The sequence below is a fragment of the Chelonia mydas genome, chromosome 10 (genome assembly GCF_015237465.2).
Source record: "Chelonia mydas isolate rCheMyd1 chromosome 10, rCheMyd1.pri.v2, whole genome shotgun sequence".
Lineage (NCBI taxonomy): Eukaryota > Metazoa > Chordata > Testudines > Cheloniidae > Chelonia > Chelonia mydas.
In genome coordinates this window covers 34,170,384-34,193,250 of record NC_051250.2, presented here as the reverse complement: position 1 = coordinate 34,193,250, position 22,867 = coordinate 34,170,384, and the positions used below count along the sequence as shown (strand labels likewise).

Here is a 22,867-nt window from a genome sequence, read left to right as displayed (position 1 = left end):
CAGCGGCCAGGCGATTTGCCTCAACTTCCCACCCCGCCATAAACATCTCCCCCTTACTCTCACAGATATTGTGGAGCACACAGCAATAACAATGGGAATATTGGTTTCACTGAGGTCTAACCGAGTCAGTAAACTGCACCAGCGCACTTTTAAACTTCCAAATGCACATTCTACCACCATTCTGCACTTGCTCAGCCTATAGTTGAACAGCTCCTGACTACTGTCCAGGGTGCCTGTGTAGGAATCATAGAATATCAGGGTTGGAAGGGACCTCAGGAGATCATCTAGTCCAACCCCCTGCTCAAAGCAGGACCAATCCCCAATTTTTGCCCCAGATCCTTAAGTGGCCCTCTCAAGGATTGAACTCACAACCCTGGGTTTAGCAGGCCAATGTTCAAACCACTGAGCTATCCCTCTCCCATCTTCATGAGCCATGGCATTAAGGGGTAGGCTGGGTCCCCAGAGATAACTATAGGCATTTCAACATCCCCAACGGTTATTTTCTGGTCTGGAGAGTAAGTCCCTTGCTGCAGCTGTTCATACAGACCAGAGTTCCTGAAGATGCGAGTGTCATGTACCTTTCCCAGCCATCCCATGTTGATGTCGGTGAAACGTCCCTTGTGATCCACCAGTGCTTGCAGCACCATTGAAAAGTACCCCTTTCGGTTTATGTACTGGCTGCCTTGGTGCTCCGGTCCCAAGATAGGGATATGCATTCCGTCTATCGCCCCACCACAGTTAGGGAATCCCATTGCAGCAAAGCCATCCACTATAACCTGCACATTTCCCAGAGTCACTACCCTAGATAGCAGCAGCTCGCTGATTGTGTTGGCTACTTGGATCACAGCAGCCCCCACAGTAGATTTGCCCACTCCAAATTGATTCCCGACTGACCGGTAGCTGTCTGGCGTTGCAAGCTTCCACAGGGCTATAGCCACTCGCTTGTGAACTGTGTGGGCTGCTCTCATCTTGGTATTCTTGCGCTTCAGGGCAGGGGAAAGCAAGTCACAAAGTTCCATGAAAGTGCCTTTACGCATGCGAAAGTTTCGCAGCCGCTGGGAATCATCCCAGACCTGCAACACTATGCGGTCCCACCAGTCTGTGCTTGTTTCCCAGGCCCAGAATCGGTGTTCCATGGCATGAGCCTGCCTCATTGCCACCAGGATGGCCAAATTGCTGGGGCCTGTGCTTTGAGAGAAGTATGTGTCCATGTCCTCATCACTCTCGTCACTGCACTGCCATTGCCTCCTTGCCTGCTTTTGCAGGTTCTGGTTCTGCATATACTGCATGATAATGAACGAGGTGTTTACAATGCTCATAACTGCCGCGGTGATCTGAGCGGGCTCCATGCTTGCCGTGGTATGGTGTCTGCAGGAGAGAAGCGGTGGTTGGATGACCAGTTTTGCACACCTACTGCACCGTCTGCTGCAGGACACAACAGCTGAGCGGGCTGCACGCTTGCCGTGGTATGGCGAGACAAGAGCAGCTGAGCGGAGTTGCAGCGGAAGTGGCGGATGATGATGGTCATATAGAGGACCTGCAAGACCACCAGGAGAGTAGGAGAGCAGAGTGGCAGCAGAAGCGGTGGATGATGACGGTTATATAGAGGACCTGCGAGGTGGATTCGTAGCACTCAATGACGACAGTTTGCAGCCCTACTGCACTGTCTGCTGAAAGCAGTATGGCGCCCGCACAGAAAAAAGGCATGAAACGATTGTTTGCCGTTGCTTTAACAGAGGGAGGGGCGACTGACAACTTGTACCCAAAACCACCCGCGACAATGTTTTTGCCCCACCAGGCATTGAGAGCTCAACCCAGAATTCCAATGGGCAGCAGAGACTGCGGGAACTGTGGGATAGCTACCCACAGTGCAAAGCTCTGAAAGTCGACGCTAGCCATGGTACTGTGGACGCACTCCACCGACTTAATGCACTTAGCGGGGACACACACAATCGACTGTATAAAATTGCTTTCTAAAAACTGACTTCTATAAATTCGACCTAATTTTGTAGTGTAGACATACCCACAGTTATTAACCAATAATGAAATCACACAGTGTTTTAATATCATGTGCTGCAAAGAGCCACAGAAGACACATTAAAGAGCCACTTGCAGCTCGTGAGCTTCAGTATGAGTATCACTGCTCTAGGGAGAACCAGCCATTCGCATCAATTGTACAGTGATATCTCTTCTCTTCTTCTCCTCTTCAATAATACCCATGCCTTAGGTTATGTCCACACCCTTACGGTGGAGCATAGAGTACAGGAACCTACATGTGTAGCTACACACAGAAGTGAAAGGCTCCAGCAATGGAGAAAGGCTCTGGTAACAAGGAGCTGCTGGAGTCTTTCCCTGCTGCCTTCCCCTACCAGACCCTCTTCTTGCTGCCAGAGCTTTTCACTTCAGTAAGGAAAGTCTCTGGAACCGAGGAGGCAGCAGAGAAAGGCTTTGGCAGGGGAGAGGCAGCGCTGTCCCACTGCCTCTCCCCTGCCGGAGCCTTTCACTGCAATGGGGAAAGGGTCCAGCAGCCAGGAAGAAGCAGGACACTAGACAGCTAAAAATACCAGTGTAGATGTTGGAAGCATGTAGAGAGCCATGTAGAGTACACACCCTGGGGGTTCAGGTGGGTAAGACTTTGCCTCTGCTCTACTTGCATAAGCCGTGCAATTTATACCCACATTGGCAGTGTCTGTACTCTACATCCTGCTGTAAGTGTAGATGTATATTTTCTTACATTATAAAATCTTTGGGGCAGAGACCGTCTCTTTGTTCTATATTTGTCCAGCACCTAGCACAATAGGCCCCTTCAGCACTGACATAATCAGAAATATTAATAACTAATTAATAACATAATGCTTTCTGTGATCTGAACTACTGTCCTTTGTCTTGTATTAGGTTGTAGATTCTTTGGGGCAAGGAATGAAATTTATCTAATGCACTGGTTACCTTTTCTGTATTAAAGAAACATTTTCAAATAATATTAGCCTAGATGGCTGACTTTCTATATTTTCAGAAATTATAAAATCAACACTAGAAGAGAATTCAAAAACAGGTACACCAGGGTATCCTGTAATATATCTATATTTTAAAATCCTGTTTTCTTGATTAATCCCATTCAGCCCATCTTTCGACAAAGAGTACTGAAAGACATCCAGTTGTCTACTGAATATACACATCTGTGTTTCTGAACAGGAAAGAAAATCATTCTGAATCTGCATCCTTTTTTGTGTTTCAGTTCTGTATTTCACTTTTCCATAAGGGGAAATTTCTTGTTTCAAGGAGCACAAACCTTAAATGTAAGAATCTGGGTTTTTCCTGAAATTCAGGGACATTGAAAGGTCTGGCTTGCAGCTGCAATAGCATGGCCTACAATTTGTTCCTGGTTCCCCCTTCTGTACAGAATTCTTTCCCCAAGAAGGAGCTTTATTGCTCCAGTGAATGCCAATTTAATTGATCGTTACCAGACACTTTAAATGAAGTATTACCAAATGCTATTCCCTCATAAACACATAACGAAGCTTACAACATTATGATAAATGAAGTTATAAATCTACCTCAGTAATAAAAAAAAATCTGTTCCAACTAGACAAAAAAGTTCTGTTTTCCCCATTGATTTCGTTATAATTCCCCTGATATTAACCCATTGCTCAGACTGGCTAATGAGTTTTCCCATAGCCTTCTGCCCTATAAAACCTCTAGCAAAGACCTTGTAAGCAAGGAAGTAAGTTACTCCTTAGACTGGGTGGAAATGTGAGTAACTGAACAACTATGTGTAAAGTAGGGGAAACTTCAAGGATCATCCCATTTTGTCCTTTTCCCCTCTCACAGTGCATCCTATTCATGGCCTCATACCATGAAGACCTCTTTCCAGCTCAAAATCAGCTCCCTCTAGAACAGGGGTGGGCAAACTACGGCCTGGGGGCCACATCTGGCCCTTCAGACATTTTAATCCAGCCCTCAAGCTCCTGCCGGGGAACAGGGTCCAGGTCTTACCCCATTCCGACGCTCCAGCTGGGGAGCGGGGTCGGGGGCTTGCCCTGCTCCGCACACGTGCTGTGGCTCTGCGTGGCTCCTGGAAGCACTGGCATGTCCCGCCTCCAGCTCCTACACATAGGGGCAGCCAGGGGGCCCCACCCCAAGCACCGCCTCCACAGCTCCATTGGCTGGGAACTGCAGCCAATGGGAGCTGCCTGGCCGTGCCTCCATGTAGGAGCCGGAGGGGGGACATGCCGCTGCTTCCAGGAGCTACTTGAGATAAGCACCAACTGGAGCCTGATCCCCTCCCGTGCCCCAACACCCTGCCCCAGCCCTGATCCCCCTCCCACCCTCCAAACCCCTGGGTCCCAGCATGGAGCACCCTCCTGTACCACCAACCCCTCATCCCTAGCCCCACCCCAAGCCCACATCCCCAGCCAGAGCTGCACCCCCCTCTGCACCCCAACCCCCTGCCCCAGCCTGGAACCTTCTCCCACACCCTGAACTCCTCATTTCTGGCTCCACCCCAGAGCCCACACCCCAGCCAGAGCCCTCACCCCCTCCCACACTCCAACCCCCAATTTTGTGAGCATTCATGGCCTGCCATACAATTTCCATACCCAGATGTGGCCCTCGGGACAAAAGGTTTGCCCACCCCTGCTCTAGAAGATCAACAGGGTCACTCCTGAACCAGCCACAAGAGTTGTTCTAGAGAGAGATAAGTCACTCCCTGATCCTAAGTGCCCACTGGTGGACTATCTAGCACCCTGCAGGGTCAAGTCAGATGTGTGGAATCAAAATCATTCTAAGCAGCTTGTCCATCTAGCTGGAAGAAAGTTAAAACAGCAGCATCTTTAGATCAAGTTCAGGGTGAAGCTTTAAAGCCTCCCCAAATGAATCAGACTTATTCAACTTTTTATTGGTTTCAGAGTAGCAGCCGTGTTAGTCGGTATTCGCAAAAAGAAAAGGAGTACTAGTGGCACCTTAGAGACTAACCAACTTATTTGAGCATAAGCTTTCGTGAGCTACAGCTCACTTCATTGGATGCATTCGGTGGAAAATACAGTGGGGAGATTTATATACACACAGAACATGAAAAAATGGGTGTTATCATACACACTGTAAGGAGAGTGATCACTTAAGATGAGCTATTACCAGCAGGAGAGCGGGGGAGAGAAAACCTTTTGTAGTGATAATCAAGGTGGGCCATTTCCAGCAATTAACAGGAACGTCCGAGGAGCAGTGGCGGGTGCTGGGCGGGTGGGGGGGGAATAAACATGGGGAAACAGTTTTACTTTGTATAATGACACATCCACTCCCAGTCTCTATTCAAGCCTAAGTTAATTGTATCCAGTTTGCAAATTAATTCCAATTCAGCAGTCTCTCGTTGGAGTCTGTTTTTGAAGTCTTTTTGTTGTAATATTGTGACCTTTAAGTCTGAAATCGAGTGACCAGAGAGATTGAAGTGTTCTCCGACTGGTTTATGAATGTTATAATTCTTGACATCTGATTTGTGTCCATTTATTCTTTTACGTAGAGACTGTCCAGTTTGACCAATGTACATGGCAGAGGGGCATTGCTGGCACATGATGGCATATATCACATTGGTAGATGTGCAGGTGAACGAGCCTCTGATAGTGTGGCTGATGTGATTAGGCCCTTATGATGGTGTCCCCTGAATACATATGTGGACACAGTTGGCAACGGGCTTTGTTGCAAGGATAGGTTCCTGGGTTAGTGGTTCTGTTGTGTGGTGTGTGGTTGCTGGTGAATATTTGCTTCAGGCTGGGGGGGCTGTCTGTAAGCAAGGACTGGCCTGTCTCCCAAGATCTGTGAGAGTGATGGGTGGTCCTTCAGGATAGGTTGTAGATCATGCCCCTCTGCCATGTACATTGGTCAAACTGGACAGTCTCTACGTAAAAGAATAAATGGACACAAATCAGATGTCAAGAATTATAACATTCATAAACCAGTCAGAGAACACTTTCAATCTCTCTGGTCACTCGATTTCAGACATAAAGGTCGCAATATTACAACAAAAAGACTTCAAAAATAGACTCCAACGAGAGACTGCTGAATTGGAATTAATTTGCAAACTGGATACAATTAACTTAGGCTTGAATAGAGACTGGGAGTGGATGTGTCATTATACAAAGTAAAACTATTTCCCCATGTTTATTTCGCCCCCCCCCCCCCAACTGCTTCTCGGACGTTCCTGTTAATTGCTGGAAATGGCCCACCTTGATTATCACTACAAAAGGTTTTCTCTCCCCCGCTCTCCTGCTGGTAATAGCTCATCTTAAGTGATCACTCTCCTTACAGTGTGTATGATAACACCCATTTTTTCATGTTCTGTGTGTATATAAATCTCCCCACTGTATTTTCCACTGAATGCATCCGATGAAGTGAGCTGTAGCTCACGAAAGCTTATGCTCAAATAAATTGGTTAGTCTCTAAGGTGCCACTAGTACTCCTTTTCTTTCAACTTTTTATTGTACAAGTTCTAAAAGCCAGGCAAGGTCTATGGCAGAACAGTTTGCAGTCAAGCTGGTTTGGGTTTTCAAAATGCATCTATTACTGCAGATATGCACCTGGCTAGCAGCGATTTCTCCAGCTCAGACATTTCAGAGTTTAATCTTTTCAGGCTCGGAGCAATGGGCACAGGAAAAATGACGACACCAAAGGCTAGGGTGACATATTTAGATCTGAGTGAGAAATGTTTAAAGTTTGATTACTTGTACCCATCACATGAATTCAAACATTTCATGCCAGTTTTGATCATCCCTCAGATACCCACTTCATTCTGCAAGTCAGAAAGGAACTCTTACCTCAGTGTCTATATCTGCACTGGCCCCAATGTCACTACTGTTAAGGAAGTATTTTTCATCAGTCTCTACTGTCTGCCAGTAGAACCCAGCTGGCATTGCAAATGCTTTCTCCACTGCCTGAAATGCACAAAAGACAGCTTTTATTTGTGAATTATCTTGATCCTTCAAAGTCAGGAACTGAAAAAGACAGCATGGGTAATACTAAGGCTAGAGATCAGAAAAAGTGACAAAGGATTATACTCATTAGTCCAATATCATGGCATATTTTGTTCTATCTTTCTCATTAGGTGCAATAAAGACTACTTGAAATGACATCCAAGAGCACAGATCTGTTACAATTGGTATCTTGGGAGAATGAACACAATTAGGGACCAACCCAGCTATCATTCCATTTGCAGACCACCCACTGACTTCAATGGATGTTACATGCAATGGGGGATGTTACATGCAATGGGGGATCAGGCCTATATATAAGCCTGCAAGATGCTTAGCACTGCTGCGCCTTGCCTGTCAGTGAGGGTTCTGAACATCTCACTGGTAAGGGCTACATGATGAGACGAATTTGGTTAGCTGTTGAACATTGCAACCCGGTTAGGAATCAGCCAATTGTTACAAGAATGAAACCAAAGTCAGTTCATCAAAGCAAATCAAACACGCCACATTTCCGGAGATCCTGTTATTTTAGATGCAGTCACTACTGAGGCAGATGAGAGGCTGGCCTTTAGCCCCACGTTGCAGCACCCTGGAGGCATTTCATTACCCAGCATAAACTACATACCTGACTTTGTATTATTATGTACACATTTTCTGTGCAGCAAACCAAGCAAATTGTAAGAGTGCAGTTTGAGCCTTTATGCTTAAGGACATGCCAGCTACTTCCCAGTCATAACAATTTGTTCTGGCTTGAAGATTAGCATGCAAAGATACAGACTAAGAATTAATGCATCTACAGAACACGGAGGGAACTCTTATTGGCCAAGTTCTGCTTAATGGGACAAATTCTGCTCTTAGTTATACCAGTGTAAATCTGGAGTCACTGCAGGAATATCCGTGGAATTACTTGGGATTTACACAGAGCAGAATTTAGCGCTCTGACTGGAAAAAAAATCAATTCTAAGCCAGATCTTCAGCTGGTGTAAATCAGCATGGCTCCATCGACTTTTGTTGAACAACTCAAATTTACACCAGCCGTGAATTTGACCCTAGAGATTAAGATGTCTTTTGAGATCAGATTCCACCAGAACGTATTCCATGGAAAAGAAATGAAATTTCACAAATGCCTCATTAAGATTTTTATTGTAGATAGAGCTTGGGCTAATTACACAAAAAGCTGCCATTCTGGCCTACAAAGTACATATAACACAGTTTATTTGTGTAAGCACCTGAGAGATATTCTGCTCTGCCGCACAAATAATATGGACTTCATGTCTTTCTATAAATGTTTAAAAACAACAACAACCAAAGGCGATTCATTTGAGTCATATTAAAACCCCACTGACACCTCCTGGCCCTGTGCTGCAGCAGCATTTTGTTTTAGTTTTATTATTATTAATTATTATTAACACTATAAGAGTCATTTGCATGGAAACAGAATTTTGAGGTTAGCTAGTGTTAACAGGCAGAACTCCATAGGGGCAGATCCCAGCTGTTGTGAATTGGCATGGCTCTGTTGAAGTCAATGGTACTACCTCAATTTACACCAATGGAGGATCTGTCCCTTTGTTTCTGCAGCTCACTGTGCACCAGCTTCTGCCTGTGACACTCCTTTGCTGTGGAAAATATGACAGTGATAGAAACAGAAGTGAGAAATCACCAACCTAAGGTAAAAAAAAAAATGACTCTGGTCCCAAAGGTCTCTGTCAGTTCCTCTGTGCTACGCAGGTAGCAGTGCAATGCAGATTAGGCCATGCAGGCTGGGAAACCCCAGAGACCCCAGTCCTGAAAATCCCTGGCAGCTGCTCAGAGGTCACTTCACTACTCACCAATCAAATGCAGAAGCAGCAAGGACCTCTCCAGCACATTGCTTCTCCTGTTGCTGTGGCCTTTTTCCCTTGCATGTGTCCTGCCACCCCACTCCTGCTTTTTAAGCTCTGACCAGAAGATGGGAAGGTCTCAGTCAGCCCTGGTCTACACTATGGGATTAGGTAGAATTTAGCGGCGTTAGGTCGATTTTAAAATGAATCATAGAATCATAGAATATCAAGGTTGGAAGGGACCTCAGGAGGTCATCTAGTCCAACCCCCTGCTCAAAGCAGGACCAATCCCCAACTAAATCATCCCAGCCAGGGCTTTGTCAAGCCTGACCTTAAAAACTTCAAAGAAAGGAGATTCCACCATCTCCCTAGGTAACCCATTCCAGTGCTTCACCACCCTCCTAGTGAAAAAGTTTTTCCTAATATCCAACCTTAAACCTCCCACACTGCAACTTGAGACCATTACTCCTTTTTCTGACATCTGCTACCACTGAGAACATCTAGATCCATCCCCTTTTGAACCCCCTTTCAGGTAGTTGAAAGCAGCTATCAAATCCCCCCTCATTCTTCTCTTCCGCAGACTAAACAATTCCAGTTCCCTCAGCCTCTTCTCATAAATCATGTGTTCCAGTCCCCTAATCATTTTTGTTGCCCTCCGCTGGACACTTTCCAATTTTTCCACATCCTTCTTGTAGTGTGGGGCCCAAAACTGGACACGGTACTCCAGATGAGGCCTCACCAATGTTGAATAGAGGGGAACGATCACGTCCCTTGAACTGCTGGCAATGCCCCTACTTATACAGCCCAAAATGTCACTGGCCTTCTTGGCAACAAGGGCACACTGTTGACTCATAACCAGCTTCTCGTCCACTGTAACCCCTAGGTCCTTTTCTGCAGAACTGCTGCCTAGCCATTCGGTCCCTAGTCTGTAGCGGTGCATGGGATTCTTCCGTCCTAAGTGCAGGACTCTGCACTTGTCCTTATTGAACCTCATCAGATTTCTTTTGGCCCAATCCTCTAATTTGTCTAGATCCTTCTGTATCTTATCCCTACCCTATCCAGAGTATCTACCACTCCTTCCCGTTTAGTGTCATCTGCAGACTTGCTGAGGGTGCAGTCCACGCCATCCTCCAGATCATTAATGAAGGTATTGAACAAAACTGGCCCCAGGACCGACCCTTGGGGCACTTTGCTTGATACCAGCTGCCAACTAGACATGTAGCCATTGTATCCATTGAGCCCGACGATCTAGCCAGCTTTCTATTCACCTTATAGTCCATTCATCCAGCCCATACTTCTTTAGCTTGCTGGCAAGAATACTGTGGGAGACCGTAACAAAAGCTTTGCTAAAGTCAAGAAATAACACGTCCACTGCTTTCCCCTCATCCACAGAGCCAGTTATTTCATCATAGAATGCAGTTAGATTTGTCAGGCATGACTTGCCCTTGGTGAATCCATGCTGACTGTTCTGATCGTTTTCCTCTCCTCTAAGTGCTTCAGAATTGATTCCTTGAGGACCTGCTCCATGATTTTTCCAGGGACTGAGGTGAGGCTGACTGGCCTGTAGTTCCCTGGATCCTCCTTCTTCCCTTTTTTAAAGATGGGCACTACATTAGCCTTTTTCCAGTAGTCTGGGATCTCCCCCGATCGCCATGAGTTTTCAAAGATAATGGCCAATGGCTCTGCAATCACATCTGCCAAATCCTTTAGCATTCTTGGATGCAGCGCATCCAGCCCCATGGACTTGTTCTCGTCTAGCTTTTCTAAATAGTCCCAAACCACTTCTTTCTCCACAGAGGGTTGGTCACCTTCTCCCCATGCTGTGCTGCCCATTGCAGTAGTCTGGGAGCTGACCTTGTTCGTGAAGACAGAGGCAAAAAAAGCATTGAGTACCTTAGCTTTTTCCACATCCTCTGTCACTAGGTTGCCTCCCTTATTCAGTAAGAGGCCCACACTTTCCTTGACTTTCTTCCTGTTGCTAACATACCTGAAGAAACCCTTCTTGTTACTCTTAACATCTCTTGCTAGCTGCAACTCCAAGTGTAATTTGGCCTTCCTGATTTCACTCCTGCATGCCTGAGCAATGCCTGGTCATTTGTCCAATCTTCCACTTCTTGTAAGCTTCTTTTTCCTGTTTAAGATCAGCAAGGATTTCACTGTTAAGCCAAGCTGGTCACCTGCCATATTTACTACTCTTTCTACACAAGAATAGTAAATATGCATCTACACAACGAACCCCATTCCGTCGACCTAAAGGGCTCTTAAAATCAACTTCTGTATGCCTCCCCAGCGAGGGGAGTAGCACTAAAATCGACCTGGCTAGGTCGAATTTGGGATAGTGCAGATGCAATTCGACGGTATTGGACTCCGGGAGCTAACCCAGAGTGCGCCAATGTGACCGCTCTGAACAGCACTTTGAACTCCAATGCACTCGCCAGGTACACAGTAAAAGCCCCAGGAAATTTTGAATTTCATTTCCTGTTTGGTCAGCGTGGTGAGCTCAGCAGCACAGGTGACCATGCAGTCCCCCCAGAATCGCAAACGAGCTCCAGCATGGACTGAAAGGGAGATACTGGATCTGATTGCTATATGGGAAGAAGAATCTGTGCAGGCTGAACGCCGATCAAAAAGAAGAAATGCTAATATATATGCCAAAATTGCACAGGGCATGGTGGAGAGAGGCTACAACAGGGACACACAGCAGTGCTGCATGAAAGTTAAGAAGCTCAGGCAAGCCTACCAAAAGACAAAGGAGGCAAACGGTCGCTCCAGGTCAGAGCCCCATACATGCCGCTTCTATGATCAGCTGCATGGCATTCTATGGGGGGACCCTATCACTACCCACCACTGTCCATGGACACCTGCAAGGGGAGAGTCTCACGCAACAGGGAGGAGGATTTTGTGGATGAGGAAGAGGAGGAGGAGGAGGAGAATGCGCAGCAGGCAAACAGTGAATCCGTTCTCCTCAGCAGCCAGGACCTTTTCATCACCCTGGAGCCAATACCCTCCCGACGCTGAAGCCAGAGAAGGCAGCTCTGGTGAGTGCACATTTGTAACTACAGTACAGGGTTTAAAAGCAATAGTGTTTAATGTCTGATTTGCCCTGAAGAATTGGGATGCTTTCACGGCCAGTACAGCTACTGGAAAAGTCTGTTAATGTGTTTGGGGATGGAGCAGGAATCCACCAGGGATATCTCCATGAAGCTCTCCTGGAGGCACTCTGAAAGCCTTTGCAGAAGGTTTCTGGGGAGGGCTGCCTTATTTCATCCTCCACAGTAGGACACTTTACCACGCCAAACCAGTAGCAAGTAGTCTGGAATCACTGCAGCACAAAGCATGGCAGTGAATGGTCCTGGGTTTTGGTCGCATTCAAGCAACATTTGGTCTTTATCTTTCTGAGTTAGCCTCAGGAGAGTGATATCATTCATGGTCACCTGGTTGAATTAGGGGAATTTTTGTAAGGGAACAGTAAAAGGACCCCATTCACGCTGCGTTGTTTGCACTTGGCTAAAAGGGATCATCCTGGAGAATAGCCACGCAGCGGTGGGAGGGGTGAAGAGATCATCCCAGAGAATAGCCATGCAGTAGGGGGAGGGGTGAAGCAATCATCCCAGAGAATAGCCATGAGGTGGGGTGGGGGAAGGTGTGTGCTGCACATCCACCCGAAAACCGCACCCCTCCTTTTAAATGTGAAACCCAACCGGCATTGCTTGCTATGGGAAAGGATGGCGCTGCCGTTTGAAACTATTCCCACGTTATGAAGGCAGAAGAAGCCAACCCCGCGTACCAAAAGGCTTATCATGGCGTACCAAAAGGCTTACCATGACTGCCTGGAAACCAAATTCTGTTGCTCAGCAGGGTGTGATGTGTCACCATACTGGCAAGCGCTCAATATAAAAGGCAAAATGCGACCTTGTACCTAAAGCACATGTGCTGTCTGCTGTGAATTGCTTGATTCACTGTGAAAGAGTCTCCCTTTTGTTCTCCGAAATGTATCATCTTAAATTTTACTCTCCCTTTTTATCTCCCCCCATGTGCAAATGTTTCTATGCTCCCCCTATCATCTCCATCCCTGAGGTTATCGCAGATTAGAAGGCAAAAAAAAACGCACTCACAATGTCATGTTTTCCAAGCTCACGCAGTCCTCCCACACTGATAGGGCACAGCTTAATGCATGGAGGCAGAGGCCAGGAAAGCATTAAGTGAGCACGAAGAGCAGAGGCAGGAGGTGATGCTGAGGCTAATGGGGGAGCAAATGGACATGATGAAGCATCTGTTGGAGCTGCAGGAAAGCCAACAGGAGCACAGACTCCCACTGTATCCATTGTATAACTGCCTGCCCTCCTCCCCAAGTTCCTATCCTCCTCACCAGACGCCCAAGAACGCGGGGGGAGGCTCCAAGCACCCAACCACTCCACTCCAGAGGATGGCCAAGCAACAGAAGGCTGTCATTCCAACAGTTTTGATTTGTAGTGTGGCTACAATGAGCAATGTGGCATTGTCCTTCCCTCCTCCCACACCCCACCCCACCCAGGCTACCTTGTCAGTTATCTCACTTTTTTTTTAATTAATAAAGAAAGAATGCATGGTTTCAAAACAATAGTTACTTTATTTCCTTTGCCAGCTGTGAGCGAAGCGGGGAGGGTGGTTGGCTTACAGGGAATTAAAATCAACAAAGGGGGAGGGTTGCAGCAAGGAGAAACACACACAGCTGTCACACCAAAGCCTCGCCAGTCATGAAACTGGTTTACAAAGCCCCTCTGATGCGCAGCACACCTAGCTGTGCTCTTCTAAATGTCCTGGTGTCTAGCTGCTCAAAATCGGCTGCCAGGTGATTTGCCTCAACCTCCCACCCTGCCATAAACATCTTCCCCTTACTCTCACAGATATTATGGAGCACACAGCAAGCAGCAATAACAATGGGAATGTTGGTTGTGCTGAGGTCTAACCTAGTCAGCAAACAGCGCCAGCGAGCTTTTAAACGTCCAAAGGCACATTCTACCACCATTCTGTACTTGCTCAGCCAAAAGTTGAACTGCTCCTTACTACTGTCCAGGCTGCCTGTGTACGGCTTCATGAGCCATGGGAGCAAGGTGTAGGCTGGGTCCCCAAGGATAACTATTGGCATTTCAACATCCCCAATGGTTATTTTCTTGTCTGGAAAGTACGTCCCTTGCTGCAGCTGTTCATACAGACCAGAGTTCCTGAAGATGCGAGTGTCATGTACCTTTCCCGGCCATCCCATGTTGATGTTGGTGAAACGTCCCTTGTGATCCACCAGTGCTTGCAGCACCATTGAAAAGTACCCCTTGCGGTTTACATACTGGTTGGCAAGGTGGCCCGGTGCCAGGATAGGGATATGTGTTCCGTCTATTGCCCCACCACAGTCAGGGAACCCCATTGCAGCAAAGCCATCCACTATGACCTGCACATTTTCCAGAGTCACTACCCTTGATAGGAGAACGTCAGAGATTGCACTGGCTACTTGGATCACAGCAGTCCCTACAATAGACTTGCCCACTCCAAATTGATTTCCGACTGACCAGAAGCAGTCAGGTGTTGCAAGCTTCCACAGGGTTATCGCTACTCGCTTCTCAACTGTCAGGGCAGCTCTCATCTTGGTATTCCTGTGCTTCAGGGCGGGGGAAAGCAACTCACAAAGTTCAAGGAAAGTGGCCTTACACATGTGAAAGTTTCACAGCCACTGTGAATCATCCCATACCTGCAACACGATGTGGTCCCACCAGTCTGTGCTTGTTTGCCAGGCCCAGAATCGGCGTTCCATTGTATCAACCAGCCTCACTGGCGCCATGATGTCCCAATTGCTACAGCCCATGCTTTCAGGAATGTCTGTGTCCATGTCCTCATCACAATCATCCTCGTGCTGGTGTCTCTTAGCCCAGTTCTGCACATACTCCAGGATAATGCGCGAGGCATTTACAATGCTCACAACAGCAGCGGTGAGCTGAGCGGGTTCCATGCTTGCCATGGTATGGCGTCTGCACGGGTAACCCAGGAAAAAAGGCACAAAACGATTGTCTGCCATTGCTTTCACGGAGGCGGGGGGGCAACTGACAACGTGTACCCAAAACCACCCTCAACAATGTTTTTGCCCCATCAGGCATTGGGAGCTTAACCCAGAATTCCAATGGGCAGCGGAAACTGCGGGAACTGTGGGATAGCTACCCACAGTGCACCACTCCGTGAGTCGATGCTAGCCATGATATGAGGACACACTCCACCGACTTAATGCACTTAGTGGGGACATACACAATCGACTATATAAAATTGATTTGTAAAAATCGACTTCTATAAAATCAACCTAATTTTGTAGTGTAGACATACCCTCAGCAGCCCTTGGGCAGGGCACCCATCTGGTGGCACAGTCACAGGAATGTGGATGTGCTGCAGCACCTGTGGGTAGTTGTGTCTGGGTGATCACACTGCTCCCTCAATCACTTGTGGGCACTCCGTAGCACGTGAGCCAAGTGTCTCTCAGAGAGAGACCTTACCAGCACCGTTTTCAAACTGGAGACCCCAGCTCTCTCCCTCTGCTGTTCACGATGTTCAAACAATGCTGTTTGTTGTAGGAAATCCCTTATTTCCCTCCCTATTGTTGCTCTACTTCTTACCGTCCTCATGCCTAAGCCCACAAGATCTATGATGGCCCCACGAGCACTCTTGGTGCTATCACGTAACTGAACACAAACAGGGTGTTACTTGTACATGAGCTGTGGTGTTGCATGCATGCAGGCTGACCCCGGCACAAAAACTCAATCCCATGAATATTCAAGAAGCTGAAAGAGAAAGAGGGCAAAAGTGATCAAAGCAAACTTGATCCAGAATGTGGCGAAATCTCCATGGAAACCTTTATTGCTATTCACACAGCTCTAGTTAGGACACAACCTAACATAGTTTAGGAAACTTGAGGGAAAGGCTGACTCTTCGTTTGCCCCATTGTAGGAGTTTGAGTGTCAATCTCCATTTCCCATTTCTTACATTATTTCACTACCTTTTTGTTACTTAAATCAAATGAGCCAAGCTGTCAAGGTTCCTCCCCGACTCTGAACGCTAGGGTACAGATGTGGGGACCTGCATGAAAACCTCCTAAGCTTACTTTCACCAGCTTAGGTTAAAACTTCCCCGAGGTACAAATTAATTTTATCCTTTGTCCCTGGATCTCCACTGCCACCACCAAACTCTAACTGGGTTTACTGGGAAACGTAGTTTGGACATGTCTTTCCCCCCAAAATCCTCCCAACCCTTGCACCCCACTTCCTGGGGAAGGTTTGGTAAAAATCCTCACCAATTTGCATAGATGACCACAGACCCAAACCCTTGGATCTGAGAACAATGAAAAAGCATTCAGTTTTCTTACAAGAAGACTTTTAATAGAAGTAAAGAAATCACCTCTGTAAAATCAGGATGGTAGATACCTTACAGGGTAATTAGATTCAAAACATAGAGAATCCCTCTAGGCAAAACCTTAAGTTACAAAAAGGACACACAGACAGGAATAGTCATTCTATTCAGCACAGTTCTTTTCTCAGCCATTTAAAGAAATCATAATCTAACACATATCTAGCTAGATTACTTACTAAAGTTCTAAGACTCCATTCCTGGTCTATCCCCGGCAAAAGCAGCATACAGACAGACACAGACCCTTTGTTTCTCTCCCTCCTCCCAGCTTTTGAAAGTATCTTGTCTCCTCATTGGTCATTTTGGTCAGGTGCCAGCGAGGTTACTTTTAGCTTCTTAACCCTTTACAGGTGAGAGGATTTTTCCTCTGGCCAGGAGGGATTTTAAAGGGGTTACTACCTTCCCTTTATATTTATGACACAAGCCCTGTCTCATTGACACCTCTGCAGCCTCAAGTATAGTAAGAAATTGTATGGTGGTAAATAAGGGCAGAATTCAGTTGAGATTACCTATTTCCCATTCACTATAAGTGACACTAATCTCAGTAACATCAGGCTCAAGCCTATTGATTTCAGTGAAGTAACTCCTGCTACTGGAATAATAATCTGACCCAAAGACCCTCTCATTGATTGTGCAGGAAGGGAATGAATTACAAATTATGGGCCATTTTAAATTGCAGTGACTGTGACTACAAAGGTACACACCTGCAAATAGGCCCTAGACTTCTTAGGTTTTGAAAATCAGGCCATTTATATATTTATCAGCCACATTGCTAGCTGGCAAATAAAGAAGTGATGTCTAATGGACGTCATGGAATCAGAAGCCTCTATACATTGTACCCATGATATGTCAGATTGTATTGTCTGGCAGTTATCCCAAATATGATATTCACAGAGTCACAGAAAGTGGAGGTAGGAAGTCCTATTGGTTGATCTAGTCGACCCCTCTCCTCACGGGTCAATGCCCCACTGGTGCCTACAGTATATTAGCTAGTGTTTAGACCAGTCTAGTTTTAAATGTCCGAGAAGAGGGGACCTCCAGCACTTCCCTCTTTCAGCATGCATTGTATAGAAATCTAGCCACATATTTAGGGGAGAATCATGTAAACACAGATGGATAAAATTCTTGGATGAGCCTTGCTTTGGTACATAATGTACTATCCCCTGTTGGGTAGCTGAGTGATCCCACTGTTATCAGAAACTACGAATAATGTCAAAATCATTCAGGGCCCAGGGAAGCCCATTTATTTCTAATCTTTTCTGCCGCTCCTTTTCAGCATGAGTCAGTGCTGGCCAGCTGGATGCATGTTGGCGCACAAGAGGAGTGACATTTTCATTTCTCTTGACCCAGGCCCTGTTCCCAGGCTTCTCCAAAAGAACTTGTTTCAATAGGGGAGTTCAGTCTCCTGTGATCACCTTCTGGGCTCTAAATATAAACTCTGCCTTATCCTCTATTTTCTATCCATGTCTCTTTTCACACATCCCCCCAAACCCCTGCTCTGCCAGTGATGCCTCCTTGCCAGGGATGGTTGAAAATGTTCCATCAAAACTATTTTTGATGGAGAACTGGGTTTCTGGCAAAATGATTTTTTTCACAAAAAGTGGCTGCTTTCCATGGAAATGTTTTATTTTTCTTTGAAAACCAAACACTTGAAAACCAAAATATTTCTATTTGGACATAATGCTGCAGTCCCACATGGGAGTTCTCGTTCAATTGCCTCATGCCCCCATTCTCCTCTAAGGGCTGGGCTCCCTGGCCTGACTACATCTCCCATGATGTACCCCTTCCCATCTCCAAGAGGGAAGATCATGGTACATCATGGAAGCTCCACACAGCCAAGCTAAAGGTTCAAAGGACACACAGTATGTGTTAGGATCAAGGGTCAAAGAGAAGTGATGGATAAAGGGGTATAAGTGACATGCCAGTAAGGGAGCGTAACATACACTGAGAGAGAGGCAGGAAGGAGGTGTAAGTTATATCAGCTTAGCCTCAGGACCTGATTTTCTTCTCACTTCCTCCACTGAAATGATCAGTGTTGCACCAGTGGAACAGTGGCGTGAGAGCTGAGTCAGGCCCAGAGACCCCATTAAACCAGTTTACACATCATGACTGAAAGCCCCCCTGTTATCTTCAGGGAAAGTGGGAGAGAATCTCTGCCTACGTTCTAGCCACTTTGCACCACTCAGGGGGTGTAAAGTGGAGGAAGCTGGCCTTCAATGGCTGCTGAGAATTCCCCTAGTAGGAGAGCTCTCTGCTGGCACAAGGCAGCATAATCAGCTCTTATGCCAACTGCCCCCAACACCCTGGCACATAGGGTGTGTCAGAAGTGAAACGGGACATAGTAGAACAATTCTCACTCATTGAACTTTTGATAGCTGCTTTCAACTACCTGAAAGGGGGTTCCAAAGAGGATGGATCTAGACTGTTCTCAGTGGTAGCAGATGACAGATCAAGGAGTAATGGTCTTAAGTTGCAGTGTGGGAGGTTTAGGTTGGATATTAGGAAAAACTTTTTCACTAGGAGGGTGGTGAAGCAGTGGAATACGTTACCTAGGGAGGTGGTGGAATCTCCTTCCTTTGAGGTTTTTAAGGTCAGGCTTGACAAAGCCCTGGCTGGGATGATTTAGTTGGGGACTGGTCCTGCTTTGAGCAGAGGGTTGGACTAGATGACCTCCTGAGGTCCCTTCCAACCCTGAAATTCTATGATTGTATGGTCCCTCGGGGACTATGAGCAACTGACAGAAGTTACAGCAGCCCCAAAGCTGCTCTGACTTATCCTGGGGCTGGAGCAGCCTGATCATCTCCCTGACAGCCCCCTACCAAGCAGACCTTGGCACAGAAAAAATCTGGGCCCATAGCGTTATTCCCAAGAGGACTAGGGTGCCCCGTTCCTACCTGGTGGCATCCTGTGTTTTTCTTTATAACTGTCAAATTTCTTGGTTGTTGTTCAGGAGACATACTCCGATTTCTGTCACCTGAAGGCACTGGAGAAGATTGCTCTACAGCATAACTGAGACTGAAAACAAACATTACTTTTTCTTAAAGAATCATTAAAAAGCAACCTGGAGCCATTGTTTTGTTTCAGACAAGATTGCAGAGATGAAGCCAGACACAGTCAGGGGAAGAGATTTCACAGCACAACAAAAATGGGTTGCAAAATACAGAGCAGAAACAATGAAAGTAGGAAGGGGAAGCATATTCTACAGAAGCCTGGTTACTCCGGCTGTCGCACAAGAAAACAATGAGCTCTGACATTTCCCTTCTTGAATGCAAGCATATTCTGCACTCATTCCCCACAAGAGCTAAAGAAAAGGCTTGACCATCAAACTATGTCAAGAGAATCTGAAAATAATCTTTATGTAGCAAATAGAATCTACTAGCCTGAGAAATGTTTCCCAGCCAAAGCAGGAAGCCATAGCCGGATTTGCGGGAGGGAACACTAGCTACTTCCTTATCTCATCCCCAAAGCCCTTGGTGCTTCCCAGCATAAGAAACGGAAAGAAACGCTGTTCAAATCCTCCATGAGAAAGTCATTGGCTTTCCTCTCTACCTCCATAGAAGGATTGGGTGCCTTAGAGACTCTCCTAGATCCTTCGCATGATCCACATTAACTATCTCCACCAGCTCATTTGGCATCTTCAGGTTTAAGCCAAGATGAGTGGCAGGAGCACTGACAAAGGAGCCACCAACCTCAGCTGTGTCAATGCCATTGGCAGTGAAAGCATCAACAGCATTAAAGAAAGTGCCAGGGACACAGGCACTGAAAGCTGGTGCTCAGGCACCAGTTGTGAGACATATTCAAGAACCAAGTCTGATGCAGCACAGCAGGAACTGTTTACAGCAGGGACTTCAGATTTACATGGCAAGGACCCCAGAATTAGGCTGCAAGGACCGTTGATTTGGGGCATTACTCCTAAATGCTCTCCCTTCTCTGCCACCAGGTGGTCCAAACCCTTGTGTTATTTATTGTGATACTAAATTCCATTTGTTTTACAGAACTCCCAGAATTTCAATGTGGGGCAGATTTTAGTATTGAAAATGCATGAATGCATTGTGCAATCAGCCTGGGGCAGGTGGAGGTTTGGATGGCTAGGGAGAGGGCAATTAGAGTTTCTATCACACAGGATGGCGGGGGGGAGGGGGGAGGGCAGTCCTGGATACTGGCATACACAAGGTAGTTGAGAATTTGATACTGGGATGGGTATGTACCTTGCTTTCTCTTCTTCCCACTTTAGGGCAGGGACAGAGGTGATTTTAAGTGTAGGAGGAGGTAGCACTGAATTCCACATTCCCGTCCTCCAGCAAACGTTGACAGCAACTAGATACCCCACTGCACCCTCCTCCCCCAGTATGTATCACCACATCCAGCTATGATGGATAAGAATGTTAACTGGATGGTTCTGCTAACCAATCATCTGTGGAATAGTTAGCCGTGTTCACAGTTAATTTACAGTCATTCGGCTCCAGAGTGAACAAACCACTGTGATGAACTGGATCAATTCACATCTCTCGAAGCTTGTTTCAGGCAAACATCATCATGATAGTTTACATTTGGGTCATATTCCGAAGGTCAGCTTTTCAACCATAAGTTTGTCAATGGCAAAACTCTCACTGACTTCAGTGGGGTCACGATTTCATCATGTTTTTTCACTGTAAACTGAGATTCTGGAGTGTGTTAATGCAGCAACTCATTGTAAGTCTGCAATTAGGCATCCATTTGTACAGCCATATTATCACTGTATACATGGGGTCTGGGGCATCTGAGTTACTGACAGGGGAGTGAGTCAGCCCCAAGTAGACTCAGCACTGGGTGAGTGGTCTGACCAATCAGGTGAAATGTGAGGCATATATAAGCACTGAAGCCAAGGCAATGTAACGAGTTCATCGGGCTTTACAATAGGTGCAGGAATGCCTGGTAGCTGGCCTCTCAGTACCAGCTCAGGAAGAGACTGAATAGCAGGAGGCCTTGACTAATCAAGGACTGGTGAGGTGTTACTGATGCAGGTGAGTAGCACTCCTTGATTAGGATTTTGATCTGTGCTTTGAGAGAGGTGGTGCCTTGGCCTTGCAAACCAGCACCATCCAGGGCAGGCATCAAGCATGCCAATCTCTCAGCATCCTCCAGTGACTCCAGCTGGAACAGGCCGATCACTCTGAAGATGCCGAAGCACTGTTATGGAGGGTCGATCCTGTCAGACATGCATTAAGGCAAAGTCCTAATGCCCAGCTCAGATGCTTGATAACGAAGCCCTTGAAGATTTGGCATCAGGCTTAACAGAAGCTTCAGAGGAGGGCAGCACAGCCCTGAGGCACACACTGGGACCTGAGAGCTCCCAGATCCCACATCCAGCCAAGTCATGGTGCACCCAAGGCATCTCAGGTAACTGTCATATCTATACATGAAGGACCCAATATGTCCACACCTGGGGCGTAGCTTGAAGCCACTAGACTGTTTCTTAGACTGTGTGAAAAGAAGAGAGAAAGAGAGAGCACAGGCAGCAGTAAAAGATTAATAAAACATCTGAAGAGCTGTGAGGCGCTGAGCCCAGACCACATTACTTAATGCAATTTTTATTTATTTGTTTGACAGAAAACAGTTAGAGGTAGCAGCTCTGCAGCCAAGAACCTAATGAGAATCAGGTGAAGATGTCAGTGAAGATGATTAAACGCTGATGTGATGGTAGCAGCAGTTGTGCAAGGGAGCTCCTCCATCAGGCCAGTCCTTGCTTACAGACAGCCCCCCAACCTGAAGCAAATACTCACCAGCAACTACACACCACACAACAAAAACACTAACCCAGGAACCAAACCCTGCAACAAACCCCAGTGCCAACTCTGTCCACATATCTATTCAAGGGACACCATCATAGGACCTAACCACATCAGCCACACTATCAGGAGCTCATTCACCTACACAGACGTGTATATGCCATCATGTGCCAGCAATGCCCCTCTGCCATGTACATTGGCCAAACCGGACAGTCTCTATGCAAAAGAATAAATGGACACAAATCTAACATCAAAAATTATAAATTTCAAAACCCAGTAGGAGAACACTTCAATCTCCCTGGTCACTCAATAACAGACTTAAAAGTGGCAATTCTTCAACAAAAAAACTTCAAAAACAGACTCGAATGAGAAACTGCAGAACTGGAATTAATTTGCAAACTGGACACCATCACATTAGGCCTGAATAAAGACTGGAAGTGGATGGGTCACTACAAAAACTAATATTCCCCTTGCTGATACTCACACCTTCTTGTCAACTGTTTGAAACGGGCCACCTTGATTACACTGAATTCATTAATACTACAAAAGTGATTTTTCCTCCCTTCTTGTCAACTGTTGAGAATAACTCACTTCCACCTTAATTGAATTGGCTCATTAGCACTGACCCCCGACTTGGTAAGAGAACTCCCATCTTTTCATATGCTGTGTATTTATACCTCTCTACTGTATTTTCCACTCCAGGCATCTGATAAGGTGGGTTTTAGCCCACAAAAACTTATGCGCAAATAAATTTGTTAGTCTCTAAGGTGCCACAAGCACTCCTCATTGTTTTCCTCCATCAGCTGTGATGGTAAAAGCTGCTAATAAGAGGCAGGTGCTGTTCACCCTTACCAGAGGTAAGTGCATGGTGCTTGTTGATAAGACAATGTAAGGCATTAAAACT

At 46.4% G+C, this 22,867-nt stretch overlaps 1 protein-coding gene across 2 annotated transcripts in view; it reads right to left on the bottom strand.

The window, feature by feature from the left end:
* DNAAF8 (dynein axonemal assembly factor 8) overlaps positions 1-22,867 on the bottom strand; it is a 151,575-nt gene that overhangs the window by 63,516 nt on the left and 65,192 nt on the right. For both annotated transcript variants that reach the window (XM_043524105.1, XM_037911638.2), the window contains one exon: positions 6,804-6,920. In XM_043524105.1, coding sequence (XP_043380040.1) covers positions 6,804-6,920 — 117 coding nt within the window. The remainder of the gene's footprint in view (positions 1-6,803; positions 6,921-22,867) is intronic.